The sequence below is a fragment of the Euprymna scolopes genome, chromosome 39, assembly GCF_053919585.1.
Source record: "Euprymna scolopes isolate OS-2025 chromosome 39, ASM5391958v1, whole genome shotgun sequence".
Classification (NCBI taxonomy): domain Eukaryota; kingdom Metazoa; phylum Mollusca; class Cephalopoda; order Sepiida; family Sepiolidae; genus Euprymna; species Euprymna scolopes.
The window spans coordinates 35,989,213-36,010,173 of NC_136520.1; the positions used below are offsets into that span (position 1 = coordinate 35,989,213).

Consider the following 20,961-nt stretch of genomic DNA (forward strand, 5'->3'; position numbering starts at 1 on the left):
TAATCATAAAGCATAAAATTGTTTTGTTTGTTTTTTATGAATAATAACTTGTATCATAATTTTAATTTAGTTTTAACAAATCTACAAGCTTAACAAAAAGCCTACCAAACAGCAAATAAAACATATAAAATCATTCAATAATGTTAGTGAAATCCAATGATTATTTGATTTTTGGTGCATTTAATTCACTTAGATTTAAAAAAAAAAAAAAAGAAAAGATCTGCCCAGTTGTGCAAATGAACTCCTGACCTTCTTGTTGATAGTAGAAAAATGTTAACAATCAGCCACAAAAGTGTAGCAGGTATGCTTTAAACTAAGTATATTAATGATAGAACGCTGTACATGGTTCAATTTGAGTGAAATATGTTAGACAGTTTTTATGGATTAAATATTTGATGAAATTATGATGGTACTATGAACTTATTAGGTTAGAAAAAAATTTTAACAAAATTCATATCTTATCTACTGAAAAGGAGACTTGAAGGAGACATCCAATTAAAGTTTCTATAAGTGACATACAAACACCCAGAAATATATGTGCAACATATAAGTATTAGTGATGGGACGATTACAATATTTTTTCTGATTCTGTTAAATTTCCGATTCTGATAGAATTACTGATTTTGATTCCAATTCTTTATAAATCTCTAACTATTTAACTATAAAATGGTTGTTTTGTAAAAACACATCTTAAAACACACATGTGAGGGGGGGTGATCTACAGATTTTACTTTTACTGATAGTTTAAACCAATAAATATTTATTATTTTATCATTACTAGCAGCAGTAGAAGATCTTTCTTTAAATCAAATACAAAAGATAATTTAAGGAATCACTTTCGGTATCAAAAAATGGCCACCAATTTTTCCGATACTGATTCCGATTTTTCCAATTTCTGATTCCAATTCTAAATGAAATTGTCTGTGTGTGTGTGTGTACATTTCCCTATCAAACTACTCGGTCAATTTTCAGTCTACAGATTCAAGATTTGACATAAGGAGTATTGAGATTTGGGAAAATCTTTTTAATCGGTTTTCGGCCAGAAATTTGGCTCTGAAGGGGTCAAAGTTCAGTAATTTGACATTTTGAAAACTGTACCAAACTCCTCCACCAATTTTGGGTCTAAACATTTGAAAGTTTAGATGTAGGTTACTTGGACATGGATCAAACATTTTAATTTGATTTGAGCCCAAAACAAATGTTAATTGGAGTCAGAGTTAAAAAAAAAAAAAATTGATCTCTGCAGTCTCTACCAAATTACTCAGCCAATTTTTGGTCTAAACATTTGAAATTTTACATAAAGTGTATTTAGATATAGAGCAAGCTTTTTAATCAGTTTTTGGCCGAGAATTTGGCTGCCAAGGGGTCAGAGTTCAAAAGATTTGACCTTTGCAGTCTCTAGAAAACTCTTCAGCCAATTTTGGGTGTAAACATTTGAAATTTTACATAAAGGGTATTCAGACATGCAGCAAACTTTTTAATCAGTTTTTGGGTGAAAATTTGGCTGCCAAGAGGTCAAAATTTACAGAGTTGACCTTTGCAGACTCTACGAAACTCCTCCGCCAATTTTGGGTCTAAACACTTGAAATTTTAGATGTAGGTTACCTGGACATGAGTCAAACTTTTTAATATATATATATATATATATATATATATATATATATATATATACATACACGGGCTGAACTGCTAGTAAGCGACCTTGTTTGTCTGTGGAACTGTCTCTACCAAACTACTGTCAATTTTTGAAACTTGATATTTAGAGGATTTGGACCTGTGGGACAATTTCAGTTTGGTTTTTAGTTGGTAAAAATAGCTGCCAAGGAATCGAAATAGAAAAATTGGAAATTTTCAGACATAAGACGATGTAAAGTTCTTCTCTATACATGCACAAATAATTTTGATTAATTTTTAGTTTAAATATCCATCTGTTGTTAGCTTAAGTGCTAAATTGTTTCAATTCTAGTTGATGACACTCAGGTGTTTTTTGTTTTTTTTTTACCTTTTGATATCATGACTGGTACACTATGACTATATATTTGGTAAAGAATATAAAATTGTTTCTATAATAATAATAAATACAGAATCTGCATAAATTAAAATATATTTAAGTGTGTTTTTTTACCAAGCAACGCTAGGCAGCCTGCTCGTATTGGATAAAAGACCATGCCTGTTCGCTGCCTCTGCTTTTGCTATGTAATGCAAGCCTAAAACTCATACCAAGTATCAATCATTAGCATTATTTTTGTTTTCAACTTAAAACTGATCTCTGATTTTTATAACCAATCAAGTAAGGGAGGTAATTCACTTTTAAATGATACAATATAATGTATGCATACTAAAAATATAAGTAATAAATTATTTATTGTCAAGGGATATAGAAACGTTGTTTTAATTTGAATGAAATAAAATATGCATCAATGCGCTTGAAAGCCAAATCACAACGTAATATTAGGAAAATAAACAAATATTTTACTTGTTTGAAATTTATAACAACTATATTTCAGAGGTATACTCCATCTTCAGTGTGTTGTTTTTTTTTTTTTCTTCTTCCTTGCCATGTCGTAAAGGTGGAGAAAGAAAAGTCTGTTTGTAAAGAGCCAGTTCATATAGAAACGTTGTTTTAATTTGAATAAACAATACGAATAGACTTTTTTTATAATAATAATAATAATAAACAATACAAATATAAATAATATAATATAATAATAATGAACAATACAAATATAAATAATATAATATAATAATAATGAACAATACAAATAGACTTTTCTTTCTCTAACTTTACATGGCAAGGAAGAAGAAAAGAAAAAGAAACAAAGCAACACTGAAGATGGAGTATACCTCTGAAATATATTTTTGATAAATTTCAAACAAGTAAAATATTTGTTTATTTTCCTAATATTACGTTGTCATTTGGCTTTCAAGCGCACTTGAGGCGAATTTTATTTTATTCAAATTATTTATTGTTTTTCTAATATATAAATGATAGATTACTTGCTTCAAATTGTGATGCCAGTTAAATGAATGTTAACGATGGATAAATAAATCAAAAAATTAAAATGACCCATTTTGATCGGTTATTGTTCCTGGACATACAATTTACTTGGCAAAATTATTAGAATGACTCAATCAAGATACATTGACAAACATTCTATAAAATTCTGGAATGCAAGATTGCAAACTATGCACTATATCAGTTGAAATTGATATGAATAAAATTACTGAAACCTAATCTGAAATAATTGACGATAAATTATACAGGGAAATAATAGGCAGACTAATATGTTTAATGGCTACTACTAGACCTGATATGTTACACTGTAACAAAAAGCTATCACAAAACTTATCAAAATCGACAAAGATTTAAACAGGGCTAAACAAGTCCTTTGTTATCTGAAAGGAACTAAGGAACAATCCTAAGTATTTAAGAAATGTGCAGGTCTTCTAAAACTATACGGGTTTTCAGATTCAGATTGGGGGGGGGGTTACTGGATATTGTTTTAAGATTGCCAAATGCTGGACCAATAATCTCATGGAAATCTTAAAAACAACAGATTGTCTCCCTTTCTATTTGTGAAGCTGAATTTGTTGTGCTATCTCATTTTGCTCAAGAAACACTATTTTTAAAACCGGAATTAGCTAAAAAAAACAAAAAAAACATAGTAATTGTGATCATCAATCTAGTATAGTATTAGCCCAAAACCTAATACTTCATCAAACATCCAAACATATTGATATTATCATTTCATAAGAAATGAAGTAAAAAAAAAATGAATCTATTTCTTAAAACTATGTAGAATCAGAACAAAGTATGGCCAATATATTTACTTAGTCAGCAACAAAAATAACATTCAAAAATTTAAGTTTAACCTCTTAAATTTATTTTCAAAGCCGAAATGAGAAGTCAAACACATAATGATTGAGAACAAAATTTTGTAATTGTCCTGGGTATGGCATAAAATTGCATATAGTTTTCCCTTTTTTTTTCTTAATCAAAATTAACATTTTAATACTAAAATACTTAATGTTAAAGTTTTTGTTTTAAAAACAGATTTGCAAATATTTGACCTCTTTTGTTTTTTTAACAGAAAATATATTTTTCCCCTTTTTATACTTCTTTTAAATTGTTTTTTTTTACACTCTCACGCGTATTCTTTTTATTTTAATTTTGAACAAAACAATTAAAACTATAAAGACTTTTCAATTATACCAAAAAATGTGGGGGTGCAATATTTTTGGCATGGTTGTACTAGGTATCATCACAAAGGTTTGGACAATTATATTTATAGCCAGGGGTGATAAGAACATACCAATCAGATACCAGAATCACTGTATAAAATATACTGAATCTCTTAAAATTTTTCAGTCATAACTTTTCGTCTTGAGACAAGAGGAGGACCACTAGGTGTGTCAGAAACTTTGTGAAAAAAATTGAATAATTCGATCCCCTGTCTTTCCAAGTTTATAACTACTTGGAAAATGTAATTCAAACCCTAATTTTTTTTCAATTATAGGGGCAAGGACCAAGGTTTCATTTAAAAAAAATAAATACAAACAACATATTTTTTTTTTTTTAAAAGGTTTTAAACATCGGACTTTGCAGGTAAATTTTCAAAAAACTGTTGTTTTTTTTTTTTTTTTTAAAGTTTGAATATATTATTTATTGATCTTTTATTTTCAATTTGTGATATATAAAACTTTGGCACAAAAATTAATTATTTACTTTTTAATAGATATTTCAAAATAGGGGGGCGTGAATTAAAAAAAAATGTTTGTCTAAAATATTATATTCGGTTTATTGGAAAGAGCATAAAATTTCACATTGACTCTGAAAATATCGTAAAAATAGAATCAATAGAAAAATTTTGATAGATTTTTAAAGTTTAAAAATTGAAAAATACTGAACTCGTAAAATTCAATTAATTTCATTAGTTTTTTTTTTTTAATAAAAAAAATACTATTTCTATTACTTTTTATACAACTTTAATAGTTTATTTTGGAAGTATAATCTATAAAGAAAATAAACAACTCACTTTTAAAAGAGAAATTACAAGTTTTTTATATTTTATTCGCAGTTTAGTGTTAGGGGTGTCAAAAATTCCTACAAAAATTCTGATACACCTAGAGAACCACTGACCTGGATTAATTAATACGATCATTCTTTACCTGGAATTCTTTGTAATTTAATACTTCTGAATGGATTGATACTGATAAATGTTACTTGGGACAACTACATTTAATATTTGCAATTGAGTCATTTTCTTTTCTCTATAACAGCTATTTCTTTTCCCATCCTTTTTTTTTTTTTTTTTTAATTACCAGATTAGCCCTCTCTTCTTAAGATTAAATAACATTTGATTCGGATCTGTTTGTATATGGATGACAGTTTCAGAATACCAAGTGGCATACGTTACGAAGTGGAGATGGTTACCCCCCTTCTCTCTCTCTCTCTCTCTCTCTCTCTCTCTCTCTCTCTCTCTCTCTCTACCTTGAGCAAGCTGTGAAATCATCTATTCTTCTCTTAGCCATCAATGAAATGGTAGATTAGATTAGACTTCAATCCTAGTCTAAGAGAAATAAAACTCGCAAATAGTTCTTGGCATTATCTGCTTATCTTAGCATTTTCTCTATTTGATGGATAAGAGGAAAGCAGTTATCAATTATGCAACATCTGCTTCATTGTAAACTGTTCATTTACACATATATTCTTGCATGTTCATTTTTTATTTATATTTTATATGTATACACGGTCTTTTCTTTTTTTTTTTTTTTTTTTTTTAAATAAGTTTATTTATTTTAGAAAAAAAAAATTGTGCCTGTATATATTATACTAAATATGAGATGATCAACGTTTGTTTCTCTAAGGTCTTTTCCTCATATACTTAACAGGCAGGGCTACTCAGCAATGCCCGAAGCAAAAGTTTAATACATTTATTAAAACTTCTATCTGTACATTTCTCTATTTTTTCTCTTTTCCCCTTCGCCGCTTTCCCCCTCTCATCCCCCATCCTTTCTTTCTCCTTTGCCTAGCCTATTCTTTTTTACTGGGTATGCACACACACATACAACTCTCCTTTATATAATGTTCGAGGAATGAGTCCGCATAAGAGAAGTAACTGTTTGATAAAAAAAAAACATCTACTTCCCCTTTTATACATAAAATAACAGAAAAAAATAACCCTCCTGACGAAATCTGTGGGTCAATAAATGAATTATTTTTTTTAAATAAATTTTAGATATAATTATTTATCCAGGGCAATGCCGATCAAGTATATTCCAATTTTGTGGCTGTTTGTATTTTAGTTTTGGACATACACACAGACAACTGCTCTTTATATAATAAACTAGCCGGGGGGGGGTATCCAGCATTGCCCGGATAGAGAGAGGTGGTGTAGTAAGGATATTGAGCAGCCCCCAGAAAAAAGAAAAGCTTGGATGGGGAGAGGTGTGAAAAAAAACACGAAATATAATCGGTGAGAAAAAGAAGTACTTGAAAACCAGTTTAAACGAACTTGGAAATAATTAAGTTTTTTGTTTTAAAAGGAAAAAAAATCACATTACGTAAGAAATAAGAAAAATGTTATGGCAAATAAAAAGCTTTTAGCCGTTTAAAATTTTAAACTTAAAAAAAAACAAACAAACCCTGTTTAAAAAAGAAAAAGAAAAAAAAAGTAGACCATTGTTACGTCGGCTCGAACGTGAAAACTAAAAACTTACAACACGACCTCGTTACCCATTGCCCCACAACGCTATCAGCGAAATAAGTTGGGGTTTTAAAAATTTTTTTATTTAAACCAATTCAAGGAAGAATGCCTGAGGCGCATGCGTACTTGTCGAAGTCGTTTGAAAAGAAACAATTTTTTCTGACCCTCCCTTGTTATAAATGTTTATTTCTATACAAAATAATTGAACGTTTTTTTCTAATTCTCACATATTATTTGAGTGAAACATCGCTCTTTCAGATGGTACCGGTCTTGACCTAGTCCGATGCGGCTGAGAAAAGATTTGGCAGACACACACACACACACGTCTTTTATATAATAATAAATAACACAAAATGCGTGTTAAAATATACCTTTTTTCTAAGACTGATTTATATTTCAAAAGTAAAAAAATCCATGTTAATTTTGAATAGCTGTCATTAATAACTAACCGAGCAAGTAATTTTTTCTCTCTTAATTATCTATACTAGCGGGACCTGTGAAAATTCCACAGTGGACTCTTTCATGTGTAATGTATTTGTCTGCATTTAGCGTAAATGGAGATGTCTTGTAGCTCTTTTATTAAAACTGCAAAACCTAGCAGGGACACCCGGCGTAGCCCAGTAGTAAACTACACTTAAATATGATATTTTAATTCATGCAGATTTCGTATATATTATTATAGGGTCAATTTTCTAGTGATTCTTATATATTATAGAGTTGTGAAAAAATATTTTTAAAAAATATATCTATATAACTTCGGTGCATCAGCTTGAATCGAAACCGAAAACAAAACTTATATATATATAACTTGAGTTCCTCCAGTTATAATCGAAACTGAAACTAAAACTTATGGAGAATTCTTAGTATAATTATTTATTACAAGAAATGAAAGGTCATAACAATTAAATGACAATCACTCAGAAGAAAAAAGATGTAAGCGTGACACATTAAATAACACACGCTATCGTATTAATATATAGATAAGATATATTGGATAAAATATAAAATAGTGATTAAAAAAAAAGAGAGATGACTTGAGTACCTTCAGCTATGATCGAAACACGAAACTAAAAATTAGGAAGAATTTTTATTTCAGTATTTATTACAAAAAATATGTATATTCCAGAACTAAATCTCAACCAATGAAATTTGCCGGAAAGCGTGACACACAAAAGAACACACACGCTATCGTATTAATATATAGATATTTAACTTGTCGCCTCTGTTTAAACAACTGCCATCTAATATTTCTTAATATGTGCTGTGAGAATTTGGATAAGAGTGTGCCTCATGATCTCATTTACAGACATGTGCTTGTACACATTACAAACACATATGTTAAATAGATGGCAAAATAATAACTCTCTTTATATCTATATAAGAACTAGCAGGGAGATCCAACGTTGCCTGGGGTTGAATGATAGTGAACGAATATTTTACTCTCATATTTTTATAGTCATCGAAATCTGTAAAATCGCCCATTTTTCAACCAAATCAATTGATTGTCTGCTTTAGTTGGAGACCTATCACAGTGCACCGAAAGAAAGTTTCAGATTCCTCCTTGCAGTGACTTAGCCCATCATACATTATAGTCTACATTGCACTGTAGAGAACCTACTGTTGATTTTATCAAATTATTTTATATACATAATGGCTTGAATTAACATTTAAAATGCAAAAGTCAAGTATCATGTTTCAATTGTGCTCTAAACAGTAACATTTATTTCAAATGCGCCCCTGCCATATCGAAAACCTACTGTTGATTTTATGACTCGCTTAACTGCTTGTGCTGTGATAATGGCTTGAATTTAAGTTTAAAATGAAAAAGCCAAGTATCATAGTGCAATTGTACTTTAAACAGGAACATTCATTTTGAACCCACTTCTGTTATATCAAAGAACCTACTGTTGATTTTATGTCGAGCCTTTTGGTTTGTGTGCTAATAAATCTTCTGAGATGCATTTGTGATATTATAGGTTCCATAAGGTGTTAACTTTGGTCAAAAATCGCCAAAAATATATATTCTTTTTATTTTTTATTGATTTATTTTATAGAGCGAAACCGTCTTTACATGACACATATATTTATAAATATGATTTTTTCTTCTCTCAATAATCTTTTTACGAGGAGTATATATATTTGGGTGAACTAACATAGATGCTCCTCATTAGAAGATTACAGAGTGGAACTAGATATATTAATATCCATGTAGAATGTGTGTGTGAAAAAAAACAAACCCGGATTGATCAACAATGCAATCAAATAACTTTTATAATTTGTGATTATATTTTGTCACCATTATAAGACTTTATTAGAAATTAATGTGAAATCTTTTATTTATTTTGCAAGTAAAAAAAAAACAGTTGTGGAAGAAAGTGAGAGATGGAGTAAAAAAAAAACCCAAAAAAAAAACAAAAACAAATAGGTACATATATGCTATTTATGTGAAATATATATATTAGTATGTTGTATTTTTATATTTGGAACCAAATAACATTTAAGCTGATAAATCAAACAAATTTTTGACTAGCCAATTTTCAATTCTTATTATTGTATCATGTTATTGGCAATAATATACTTGGGTACAATTTATAATTAAAAGTGCTTAGTTTGATCCAGAGAACTGCTAATATGGAACATTGTTAAATAATCACCTAAAATAAAAATCAGTAAGAAGGATAACTCTAAGTTGAATACCTTCTAGTTTGAAAATGTGCTAAGAAAAATGAAAAATCGACATGCTTTCGAGATATATATGCATGGGGATGAAAGAAGCTAACAGGCACCAAAACAAAAATGATTCGGACGTAAAGTTTCGGTTTCCTTTGTCAACGACGATTGACATTTTTTTCATGAAAAAATATATTTATCATATATCACCATTTTTAAGTATGACATGGGCCAGTGAAACATTAGGATTTTTACGGTTCAAAGGATTAATATTATAATTTAATCTGTGCATGAACTTAGTGTCAAATCATGGTAAACTTCAAGATTTCACTTTTTATTTTTTTAACCAAGTTAGTGTCCAAATTCATTTTGCCTAAGTTCATCACGACCATCTGACAGCAATCTTTATTAATTAAAATAAAGTTTTCTAGTTATTTCTTTCGTGTGTGTGTGTGTGTGTGTATAATTCACCCTAGTCAGATTCGAGCTGGCTTCCTCAAAAGAGTAAGTTTTTAGTGTATATTAAATTCATATTCAAATTTATTCCTTATTAAGATCTAAGATTTATGATCGGGATCATTTCCATACTTTAATGTGTACAAAGGTTTTTCATCTGGTGAAACTGCTCAGTCTCCATCTTATGATAATCTCTCTGTTTATCTACCTTGTTCAAAATCGTTTACTTTTTTTTTTCTTTTTCTTTTTATCACCTTTAGTTTTAAAGGGAAGTTAGAGAGACCATCTGTTTTAAGAAAGCCAAACCGCAAACATATGTTAATAATTATAAGTAATAAAACCATAAAAACCTTCACATCTTATTTAAATTTTTGCTATATCATTATACTGAATGGTGAGGTCTGAACCAAGACTTTGTGGCTGGTATTGGAAAACTGCACCAAACAGAAACTGCCAATCTGCTCAATTTGTTTTTTAGTATTGACCCTGCCTATGCCACATTAATACCTTTTTTACAGTTCTTCTTCGAGTACAGCATAATCACCTTGACATGACACACCGATTCCCGATCGATCACCGAAGTTAAGCAATGTTGAACTTGGTCAGTACTAAATGGGTGACCATTTAGGGCTTCTAGGTGCTGTATGTGCTCTCCACTTATCTCGGCATTGTTTCCAGTCGTCCTGGACTTCTCCTTGCCACTGGACTCAAACAATGTCGATTCAGGAGAGGTGTGGTTGAGGATTGCGCAATCCTTGCCTCACAATTGCATGCGCAGTTGCCCCCACAGAGGTATCCTTTGTCTTTCAAGACTAAACAGAAGCATCAACAGTTCTTCTTTAATAGATACTTGTTGGAAGGGTGTTTGTACCAGGAGTAGTTTATAGTGAGGCACGAGTTAGATAACCTCTAACTGCACTCCTTCTGAAATGGCAATGGTGGTACAGTGGTTACTGGCATGGACCAGACTTGGTATGCTGTGTGAATTATGTTAAGGTTATGACGTCACTTCCACTATATAATATTTGGGAAAGGTACAAACCCATCACACATCCTTCCACCTCTGGATAGAATAGTAGGGTAGACTAGACTCTGTAACTTTTGTAGAGCAACTCATCTAAAAGTCTGAAATAACACCACGCAGATATTTTCTGTGTCACCAGCCTGTCATCTGCAGCATACATCTATGCACCCTGCTAAACATGCAGTATTGTGCATGTTTATGAACAGCTTTTCCTTTGGGTGTGATGCTAAGGGAAGTAACTAAGTTCATATTTAAACTAACGCAAACATGATTCGAAGTATTAGTTTTGTTTGTAATGCAAACAAGACAACTTTTTTTCCAAGGGAATTTCTATTTCAAAATGTTACCTTATATTTAACCTTAGCAACAAATACAAACCTACCTGTGCTTTAATAAATTATGAAATAACTGTAAACAATGGAGGGGAGGGGGGAGTGCCATAATTTTTAAGCTACAGGAACACTAGTAAGTTTTAATATTATTTGGATTCTTCAGACTACTATCCTCATCTTGAGTTTTATTTTGACAACGTTTAGGTCGATGTAACCTCTGACCTTCTTTAGGTATATTTTGTCTTGATTCATAAGGCAATATCGCCAACTCTGCTACCGGGATGGCACAAGAAGTGTGGTGGTCAACTAAGTATGTGGCTTGCGATGATTAACGTTGACTTGAAATCTGTGACCGTCCCTCATGTCTCCGATGTACGATGATGGAATTTCAAATGGCTGAAGTATTCTGAGGAACCAGTAGCGGGTAGGTCTAGAAGGACTACCTTGATTCGTGATACAGCAAATTAATTTGGAGCTGGTTTAATCCACCCCAGGTGAATGCTGTCACAAACACAAGTGCCACATATGGTATCGAGGAAGCAAAGAATAACATTTTGCTTATGAAGTAAAGCAAAAAAAAAAAAAAAATTTCACTTGAAAAGAATTTATTAAAATAAGGTGTTGCCTGAAGAGGTGCTGATCTCTCTATCAAGGATGGGTGGGTGTATGCTCGTCAACAAATGTGCTCAAATGGTGATCAACTGCTTGTGGGTTGAGTGAGGTCGGTGGACGGACGTTTATCAGGATTGTTTACTGTCGACAGCTGTGTATTTTCTTTTAGGTGTGAAAACTAAATTTGATCGTGAAAGAACTAAAAAATAATCTGATCAATAACTTTGCGTTTTCTCAATCCCTTTTCTTTAATGGATAGTGGCCATCGTTTGTCTTGAATTCAATTTTTTCGAGCTACTTATTTGAGAACTGGAAAAGACTATTTTTCTTTTTTAACTCTGTCCTCTGTACAGACGGACGAAAATACTATTTATAAACATTAGGTGTGACGGACGGACAAACAAAAATGCTATTATAAATAAACATTAGGCATGACAGACTGATGAAAATGTTATTATAAACGTTAGGCATGACAGTGACAAAAATGCTGTTATAAACTTAAGTGTGATCGAATACGGAGATATCTAAGATATCAGCCAAACATTAAACAACAACAACAATAATAATTAATGACATTATGATATTTGTAAACGAAAGTTATAAGTTTTATTTTGTGTTTATTTCCCCAAAATTGTTTTACATGTTTCTGATTGTTTTAAAAAGAAACGTTTTTTTTTTTTTTAAATTATTGCTGTTTAAACATTTCCTTTCTTTTCAATGGAAAAAAAAAAAAAAAAAAAATCAAAGGTCATCCTGCGTGGTATTCTCATCTGTCCTGAACTATTATTTATTTTTTTATACTATCACACAGCTTCGCTTCACACACACACACACACACACACACACACACACACACACACACACACACACACACCTGTTTGCACTGGCACTTATACATACATTCACATACGTATATGTATATATATGGAGACACTCTAATATGTACATATATATGTAAACATACACTCACACCTACATATATTGCACACATGCGTTTATACACTAGCACATGCATGCACACATATTCATACATGCATATATAATTTAGGAACTCCTTATATTAGGTTGGTGCAAAAAAAAAAAGTGTTTTTTTGACGTTCAACTTCAAAAGATTATAACTCTTTTAATAATAAACTTTATTAATCGAAATAAGAACCATTAGAATTAATACAGATTTTCCAACGAGAAACAAGTTTATTTGTTCCATTAGCATAGAAATCCAGAGTTCTGGAAGCGATGAAGTTATTGAAGGCCGATTCGTCATCATCTCCGCTTTTGAAGCATTTTTTGCGCAGGAAGTTGTGGAGATGCTTGAAAAGTGATAATCGATGAGTGAGAGGTCCGGTGAATATGGCGGATGAAGCCGAGTCTCGTAGACCAATTTGTTCAGCTTTTGCAGGGTCAGTTGAGCTACATGCAGGTGAGCATTGTCATGGAGGAAAATTAGTCCTTTCATATTGACCAATCTCGGGCACATATGTTGGAGCTTCTGGTGCATTTTTTCATTTTTGTCAACAGTACTTTTCCGCGGTAATCATTTCGTCCAGATTCAAGAAGCTGTGATGGATGAAACTGCAGTCGGCCGGCAGCGATCGTCTTCATCTTCGCGGCTCTCGTCACCATTGTGAAATTTCTTGAACCACCATTGTGCCACACATTTGTTAGTGGTTCCTGAGCCTAACGCATCATTAATATCACGAGCTGTCTCGGCAGCTTTTCAGTTTAGTTTGAACTGGAACAAGAAAATCGTGCAGATTTATATTTTCTCCATGCTGTTGAAAAGCCTGCAAAAAAAAAAAAAAAAAAAAATGAATGAAGAGATTGAGAACGGTAACCAATAACACGATTTGATAGAGCGAAAAACACGCTTCAAAATGATATATAATATGGTTATATATATATATATATATATATATATATATATATATATATATATATATATATATATATATATAATCTCAATGAATTAATTCAGAAATCATATATAAAAGTAACATATGTGAGAAAACGATATTGTTTTTGCACCAACCTAATATCTTTTGTATTTCTACAGAGATACTATTAATACAGTTAAGACAAAAAAGGAAAAGGGGTTTTCTTCATCCCCTGATTTTATAATCAATAATGAGGGATTATAGATGCAACACATTTAGAATTTTAAGAAAAAAAAGATTTTTATGCTTTTTTTGTTTTTATTTTTATTTATTTATTTGCTGTTTTTGTCTAGTTTCATCTTCCAATTTTCCGATTTCCTCCCAAATAAGTAATAGAATCTCTGTTTCATTTGTCTTTATTGGCCATCAAAGAAAATAAATTGTAGACATTTGTAGCAACGAATACTTATAAATCTATAAGGTTTTCTTTACCCCCCCCTTCTCCCTTTCTTTCTCGTTCTCTTAAATGTCTTTGAAACCTGCTATTATTGATGTTCTCATCATCTCCACATTTCTTAGTTCCCAAAATTTATGAGCCTTAATGTTCATTCTCTTATTTCTGCTCCAAACACTTTTGATGATAGCCAGTGAAAATAGTATTGAAACAATTCAAAGCTAACATTCAAACATTTTAAGCTGCTCCACAGATTTCGATTACATGCACTTTTGTTTGTGGGTCAATATTTTATTAAAACCCAATACCATAATAGTAGGCAGTGTGTGTGTGTGTGTGTGTGTGTGTGTGCGCACACACACAAAGTAAGTTTTGAAAATAGATATGGCAAGTAAGCTACACATAATTTTCCGTGTTTCATCCTTATGAAGATTCGTCAGGCTATTGAAACACAGGAAATTCTGTGTAGCTTAATCTCTACTATTATATAAAAGTTACTTTGTGTGTGCGCGAGTTCCTTCCTTATAGGTTCCAAAACGGCTGAGCCTATCTTTTTCAAATTTCACATGTAATTTGTATTTCTGGCAGTGTTCTTAGATATGTTTTGTACAGAAATTCATCTGATAAGTATCAAAAATAAAAAATATCTGATCTTAAAAATAATCTTTCTTTTCAGATAGATAAAAAGAATTTTTACAGGGGAATATTTCATGTTACACTGGTATAACGTTGGCCGGTGTAACGTGTAAAAATTTTTTTTTTTTATCTATAAGAGAAGAAAGACTATAAGATTGCCAAGCCCAAATATCAGCTTATGTGATATTGTAAACAAACACAGATGGAATTTGATGAACAAGATTATATTAAAAAATTTGTTTTTCAAATAAGTCTTTGATGTAAATTATTCCTCGTAATATATAATATCCAATTGTAGATTGATTCTACAATATATACGCAATCGGCATAAATTAAAATATCATGTTTAAGCGTATTGTACGAGTGGGCAATGCCAGGAGTCCAGCTAGTTGCGAGATATATATATATATATATATATATATATATATATATATATATATATATATATATATTCAAAATTTACTACCTACTAGTGTTAGGTCGATTAATCAGAATCAGCATCAGGAATCAGAAAAATCAGGGTTTTTTTGTTTTTTTTTAGGGTATCAGAATCGGTATCGGAAAAATTTGAACCTATTTTCTGATGCCAAAACCGATTCCATTAATTATCTTTTTTGTTTTATTTGATTTTGGTTTAAGAAACATCTTCCATTGCTTGTAGTAATAATAAAATAATAAATATTTATTGATTTAAACTTCCAGTAAAACCAAAATCTATAGACCACCCCCTCACAAATGTGTTTTTACGTTTGAGAAAATATAGGCACATTTAAGATGTGTTTTGACAGTAATCAGGACGAAATAATACTTTTAAGTTAAAATATTTAGAGATTTATAAAGAATCGGTATCAGAATTGGTAATTGTATCGAAATCGGTAAGTGTATCAGAATCAGGAAAAATATCAGAATCATCACATCACTACTATCTACCTCTACTTGTTGACAAAAAAATGCTGAAAATAGATGTAGATCCATGAAATAATATATACTTTTACAGTTTTGCAGTAGAATTTTCAAGCTAATCCTTTAAAAAACTATAGATCTACCTGATCTGAATATGTTTACATCATGTCTGTAGCCAGCAATCTGCATATACGAATTTTACCAATTTTCAATCAACTTATCAAATTCGTTGCAAAGGTTGCTGGAAAAATAGTTGAATCATTCTACTGCTCCAGTAGTTCACTGCCAATGTAATTGAATCAAAGCAGCAAATCTTGCTTCATGCAAAAAACAATGGCTTTTCAGAAAGAGCCGTAAAACAATCTATCTGTATAAAACTATGACCTTGTTTGTTTTTTGTTTTTTTGGTTCTGTGCACACTGGATTTCCTCATCCACTAAAATATGTTCAATATAAAGATCCTTTATAACATAAATACTCAAGTAACAAAAGGATGGTGTCATACATTAAAACAGAAAAGATTCGTGATCAATGGGTCAGCTAAGTAAACTGTAAGTAATCTATAATATAAATCTCACCTGTATGTATGTACGCATGTATGTATGAATGTATGTTTATATGTTTACCTAAAACTTTCAACAGAGGCAATGGATTTTCATATGATTGGTATCATTTTGAAGCACGACCCTTCGGACGACAAATATTGAAAATTGGCTAAAAACATTAATTCTTTCATCTTAACTAGACATTTTTCTACAAGGAAGGGTCGCTTTTTTTCGCAAATATTTTCGAAAGTCATCACCTCTTTTCGATTGACTAGCCTTAATTTAAACCATCGTCATTTTCAGTTTGATGATGAACGCAAAAGCAAAGGTGTCACTTTTTTTTTTTTTTTTTTTCACATTCTTTTCCTCTTTCGCAGTATAGGTTCGAGCCTGCCTGCCTACTACCACTTTTTTTTTTTCTCTTCACACACCTCCAAACATCCAGGCAACGCCAGATACCCAGGCTAGTATATATATATATATATATATATATATATATATATATATATATATATATATATAATCTTTCCAATATAGTTTTCTTAAACACAAAGTTCTATTAATAGCTTAATACTGCAGGAGTGGATCTATAAATACCTTTTATTTCTTTTAAACGTTTCTAATTGTAGGAACAGAAGCTCATTCTATTCATAAAAAAATGTTATTGTTTGTTAGAGCAATAATTGTTTCGGCCCATACTGATATAAGTATATAAAGTCCACTCTACATGTTTTCATTTTTAGTTAAGCCATAAGTGCTCAAATATCAACAAAAACAAATGGCAATTCACCCCTTTATATTTATTGTCAGTACTAGAAGGCTTGCTTATATATATATATATATATATATATATATATATATATATATATATATACACACACACACAATCTATATATATATATATATATATACACACACACACACATCTCTCTCTCTCTATATATATACACACACACACATCTATATATACATACACACACACATATATATATATACGCATACATACACACACATATATATATATACATACACACACATACATGCATACACATATATATACGCATACATTTATGCATATATATATATATATATATATATATATATACATACACTCCTATAAATTCGTTTTTCTTTTGTGTGTATGGATATTCATATTAAAAACCCTCTTTTCTATTTATTTAAAAAGAAAATACAATTTTCTCATATATGGGTGGTGGAATTGCATTCACTAACAAAAGATCTAGCTAATTTGCATATTCTTTTAAACATTCATTTGAATTAATTCCCTATTAGTTGCTTCGTTTTTCTAATGGGATGATTATCTTTAGTTAACTATTACGTGTAATTATATTCATGCAGATATTCTACATGATTTATACTTGCATAATATTTGCGTAAATAGTTTACAGTAAACACAAAATTGTTTCCATTATATATTTATGTTTAACAAATTTTGCCTACCAAAGTCCTAGAGGTTTTGGTCTACAGACATGAAAGTTCATATATAAGGTATTTGAATCCATGCAAAACTTTATATTTGAGTTTTAGCCTGAAAAAATCGGTGCAAAAGGGTGAAAATTTAAAAAAAATAAAATTTACCAGGCGAAGGTCGAACGCTGGCATTACGAATGCATAACGTAGAAGCTATTTGCTCATGTTTTAATTTTTAGCCTTGCAGTAAACATGTTTTCATAGCCCAGTCATTGACGGCAGAGGCAAAATAAATTGTGAGCTGAACGTTTTGGTTTCGATTCTCGGTGGTGATGAATAAGTCTTTTTTTTTTTATATATACTTTTTAAATCATTACTATATATTGCATCCTATCTATCTATCTATAAAAGTGAAAATGTCTGTCTGTCTTTTCTCTATTGGTAGTTAAGAAAGACTATTCTACAGAAAGGCATTACTTTACATGTTCACACTTTTTAATATATACATATGCACATAACCTTATGAACAGTACATAGGGCCCGAGTAAAACCGAGCGGAACTGCTAGTATATATATATATATATATATATATATATATATATATATACACACACAAACACACGATGGAACCTCCTAGATACGAAAGATTTTGCTTACGAAACGTGATATAAAAACATTTTTTTTTATCCCTGCATATGAAAAAAATTTCAAGAAGTGAAAGATACAAGTGACAGAAAAACTATTTTTCAGGCACCTAATTCTTTGAAAATCTTTTTAAAATCAGTTTTATTTGATTTAAAATGTTTCTTATTTTAGTTATTTTCTAGAAATATTTGTGTTGATTTTTATCTGGAAAACAATTTTTCTAGACTTGAATTTATTTTTCTAACCACATTGGAGGAATATAAATTGAAAGATTTTGTTTTAATTTTTATCATGTCTTCTTAAATTTTACTGGGTGGGTGGGATTAGTGAGATTATTATTTTTCTTAGAAATTGTAAATTAGCTGAAAGAAAGTAAATAATCCATTTCATGTTTCATAAAGTTGTTTTAAGTGATGATAATTAGAAACTGAAAAAGTAAAAATTAATTTTAAGTGTTTTGTAAAGTTCACCTGAGTCGAAAGGTAAAGGTTCTACATTTTTATGCTAAATTTTTTTTTTTTTTTAATTTATTATTTCTTTATTTTCTAATGTGCCTTTACTATTTATTTCATTTTTGGTCTTTCTTTTATTATAAAATTTAATGAGTGTTTTCATAGCGCTTGAAACGGATTAGACGATTTATATGTAAAACACTTTTCAGGATATGAACATTTCAAAACGACTGCCAAGCCGAAACCAATTAATTTTCTATCTAGAGGTTCCACTGTATGTGTATGTATTAGTGTCGGGACGATTAATCAGAATCGGGAATTGGAAAAATCAGAACTTTTCAGGTATATCGGGAAAATTTGAGCCTATTTTCTGATGCCAAAAACGATTCTTTTAATGGTCTTTTTTATTTGATTTTGTTTAAAGCAAAATCTTCCACTGCTAGCAGTAAAGATAAAATGATAAATATTTATTGATTTTAATTTAAAACTAAAATCTATAGATCATCTTCGACAAGTGTATTTTTATGTTGGAGAAAATACTTGCATAGTTATGTACTGTAAAAATCAGTAATCAGTAATAAATATTGTTAAATATTTAGAGATTTATAAAGAATCAGAATCGGTAATTGTATTAAAATCTGGGAAAAATATTGGAATCGTTCCATCGCTTGTGTGTGTGTGTGTGTGTACACAAAACTTGAGGCCTCCCCCCAAGACAAGAGAAAGGTTAAAATTTTAGATACATTGTAGAAGCACAATTATGCAATGGATTTTAATGAAAATTGGAATAAAGATTCTCTACATTTTATTTAGTAAGTCATATTATATGATCTTCATTAGTAAATTTGAAAATGAGAAGCATCCAAGAATGGATATGTGTTTGTCATAATATCATTCTGATTTTATTTTTTGAAATGCTTAAATGAATTCTTTTAACTTAAACAAGTTTAATTAATTTTAAAATGTTTTTTTCTTTCTTTAATAATCTTTTTAACCTTTTTTTTTTTTTTTTTCAGGTAAGTGGCATTGAAAAATCGAATGAAAATTTGGAATGTTGTATTACTAAACATGACGCCAGGTGAGGTTTTATCTCTAAAAGTGAAAATTTGTATGTTGGTCTTCAAACGTTCTCACAAATTCTTTTACATCAATTCGTGAATAATACAAAAAAAAAAAAGAAATCTTAATTTTTAATAATATTGACATTTTCAAATTCAAGAGCTCTGGATTGTAAAGAATTAGCAAAAAAAAAAAAAAGTGGCGCTTTTGCAGAATTGTGACGAGATTTTCAGAAATCATGAAAGCGCATTTTTAAAATGATTATATCAAAAAATTACGAAAATCAGTAAGATAGAAAATTTTTTATTAAAGAAAAAAAAATAGAATTTGATGAAAACAATCGTAAAATACAGGAGGGTTCAAAAGGGGAGGTAATTTTCCGTTTGAATCAAACAAATATGGCGGCAGTTTTTCACCTGCTAGCACGATTAAAGCTTTTTTTTTAATAATTCAGTAATATTCAGGAAATTTTGACTGAATAATTTAGAAACTACCATTATAACTTATTAGAATTGACAAAAAAATCCGTTGCAACCATTGTTTTTTATCTGAAAACTCCGTTTATCAACTACAACATCTCGTTCCAATAATGTAGAAGCACCAAAAATGTTTGATGCTTTTACTTTTTAACATATTGTGATTGAATCATGGCAGTATGACTGGAAAAGACATTTTTCTTTTCTATGTCGTTGTCCTAATGATTTATGATTTGTCCTGAAAAGATTCTTTCATGCATTGTTGCTGATTAATTGTTTAGCAATACAAAATAGGTATATTCATTAAAATAATGAAAATAAAAACAAAAAACAAAACATGGATGGTGCAAGTGATAGCAATACAACTGATACACTTGCACATGCTCATATGAACAGATACTGAACTTTTTTTGGGGGGGGGGGGCTGTAAATATTCACCTTTGTCCGTTCGTCTGCCTGCACTTTTCTCAATAACTACACCTTGGAATTTTTGGAAATTTTGTACAAACATTAAACATGATATCAGTTAAAAGTAACAGAACAGATTTTCCGGGAAAACTCCATTTGCCCCTCCTAGAGGTGCCTTTCGGGTTAAAATGGCTATAATTGACACTTTTGTGCATATTAAAAAAGATTTAATGCCTTGGATTTTTAAAAAACTTTCTGAAAAGTTGTAACTGATTTC

The 20,961-nt window shown here is 30.3% G+C and overlaps 1 protein-coding gene across 15 annotated transcripts in view; it reads left to right on the plus strand.

Moving 5' to 3' along the window:
* Nucleotides 1-20,961, plus strand: part of LOC145263738 (uncharacterized) — a 727,869-nt gene that overhangs the window by 500,746 nt on the left and 206,162 nt on the right. For 5 of the 15 annotated variants that reach the window (XM_080120720.1, XM_080120718.1, XM_080120721.1 and 2 more), the window contains one exon: nucleotides 19,758-19,819. The exons of 9 other annotated variants lie outside the window; for them this stretch is intronic. In XM_080120720.1, the coding sequence (XP_079976846.1) occupies nucleotides 19,780-19,819 (40 nt within the window). In that variant the 5' untranslated portion in view covers nucleotides 19,758-19,779. Of the gene's footprint in view, nucleotides 1-19,757; nucleotides 19,820-20,961 lie in introns of those variants that run through there. One more of the 15 variants, XM_080120719.1, reaches the window with a different exon arrangement.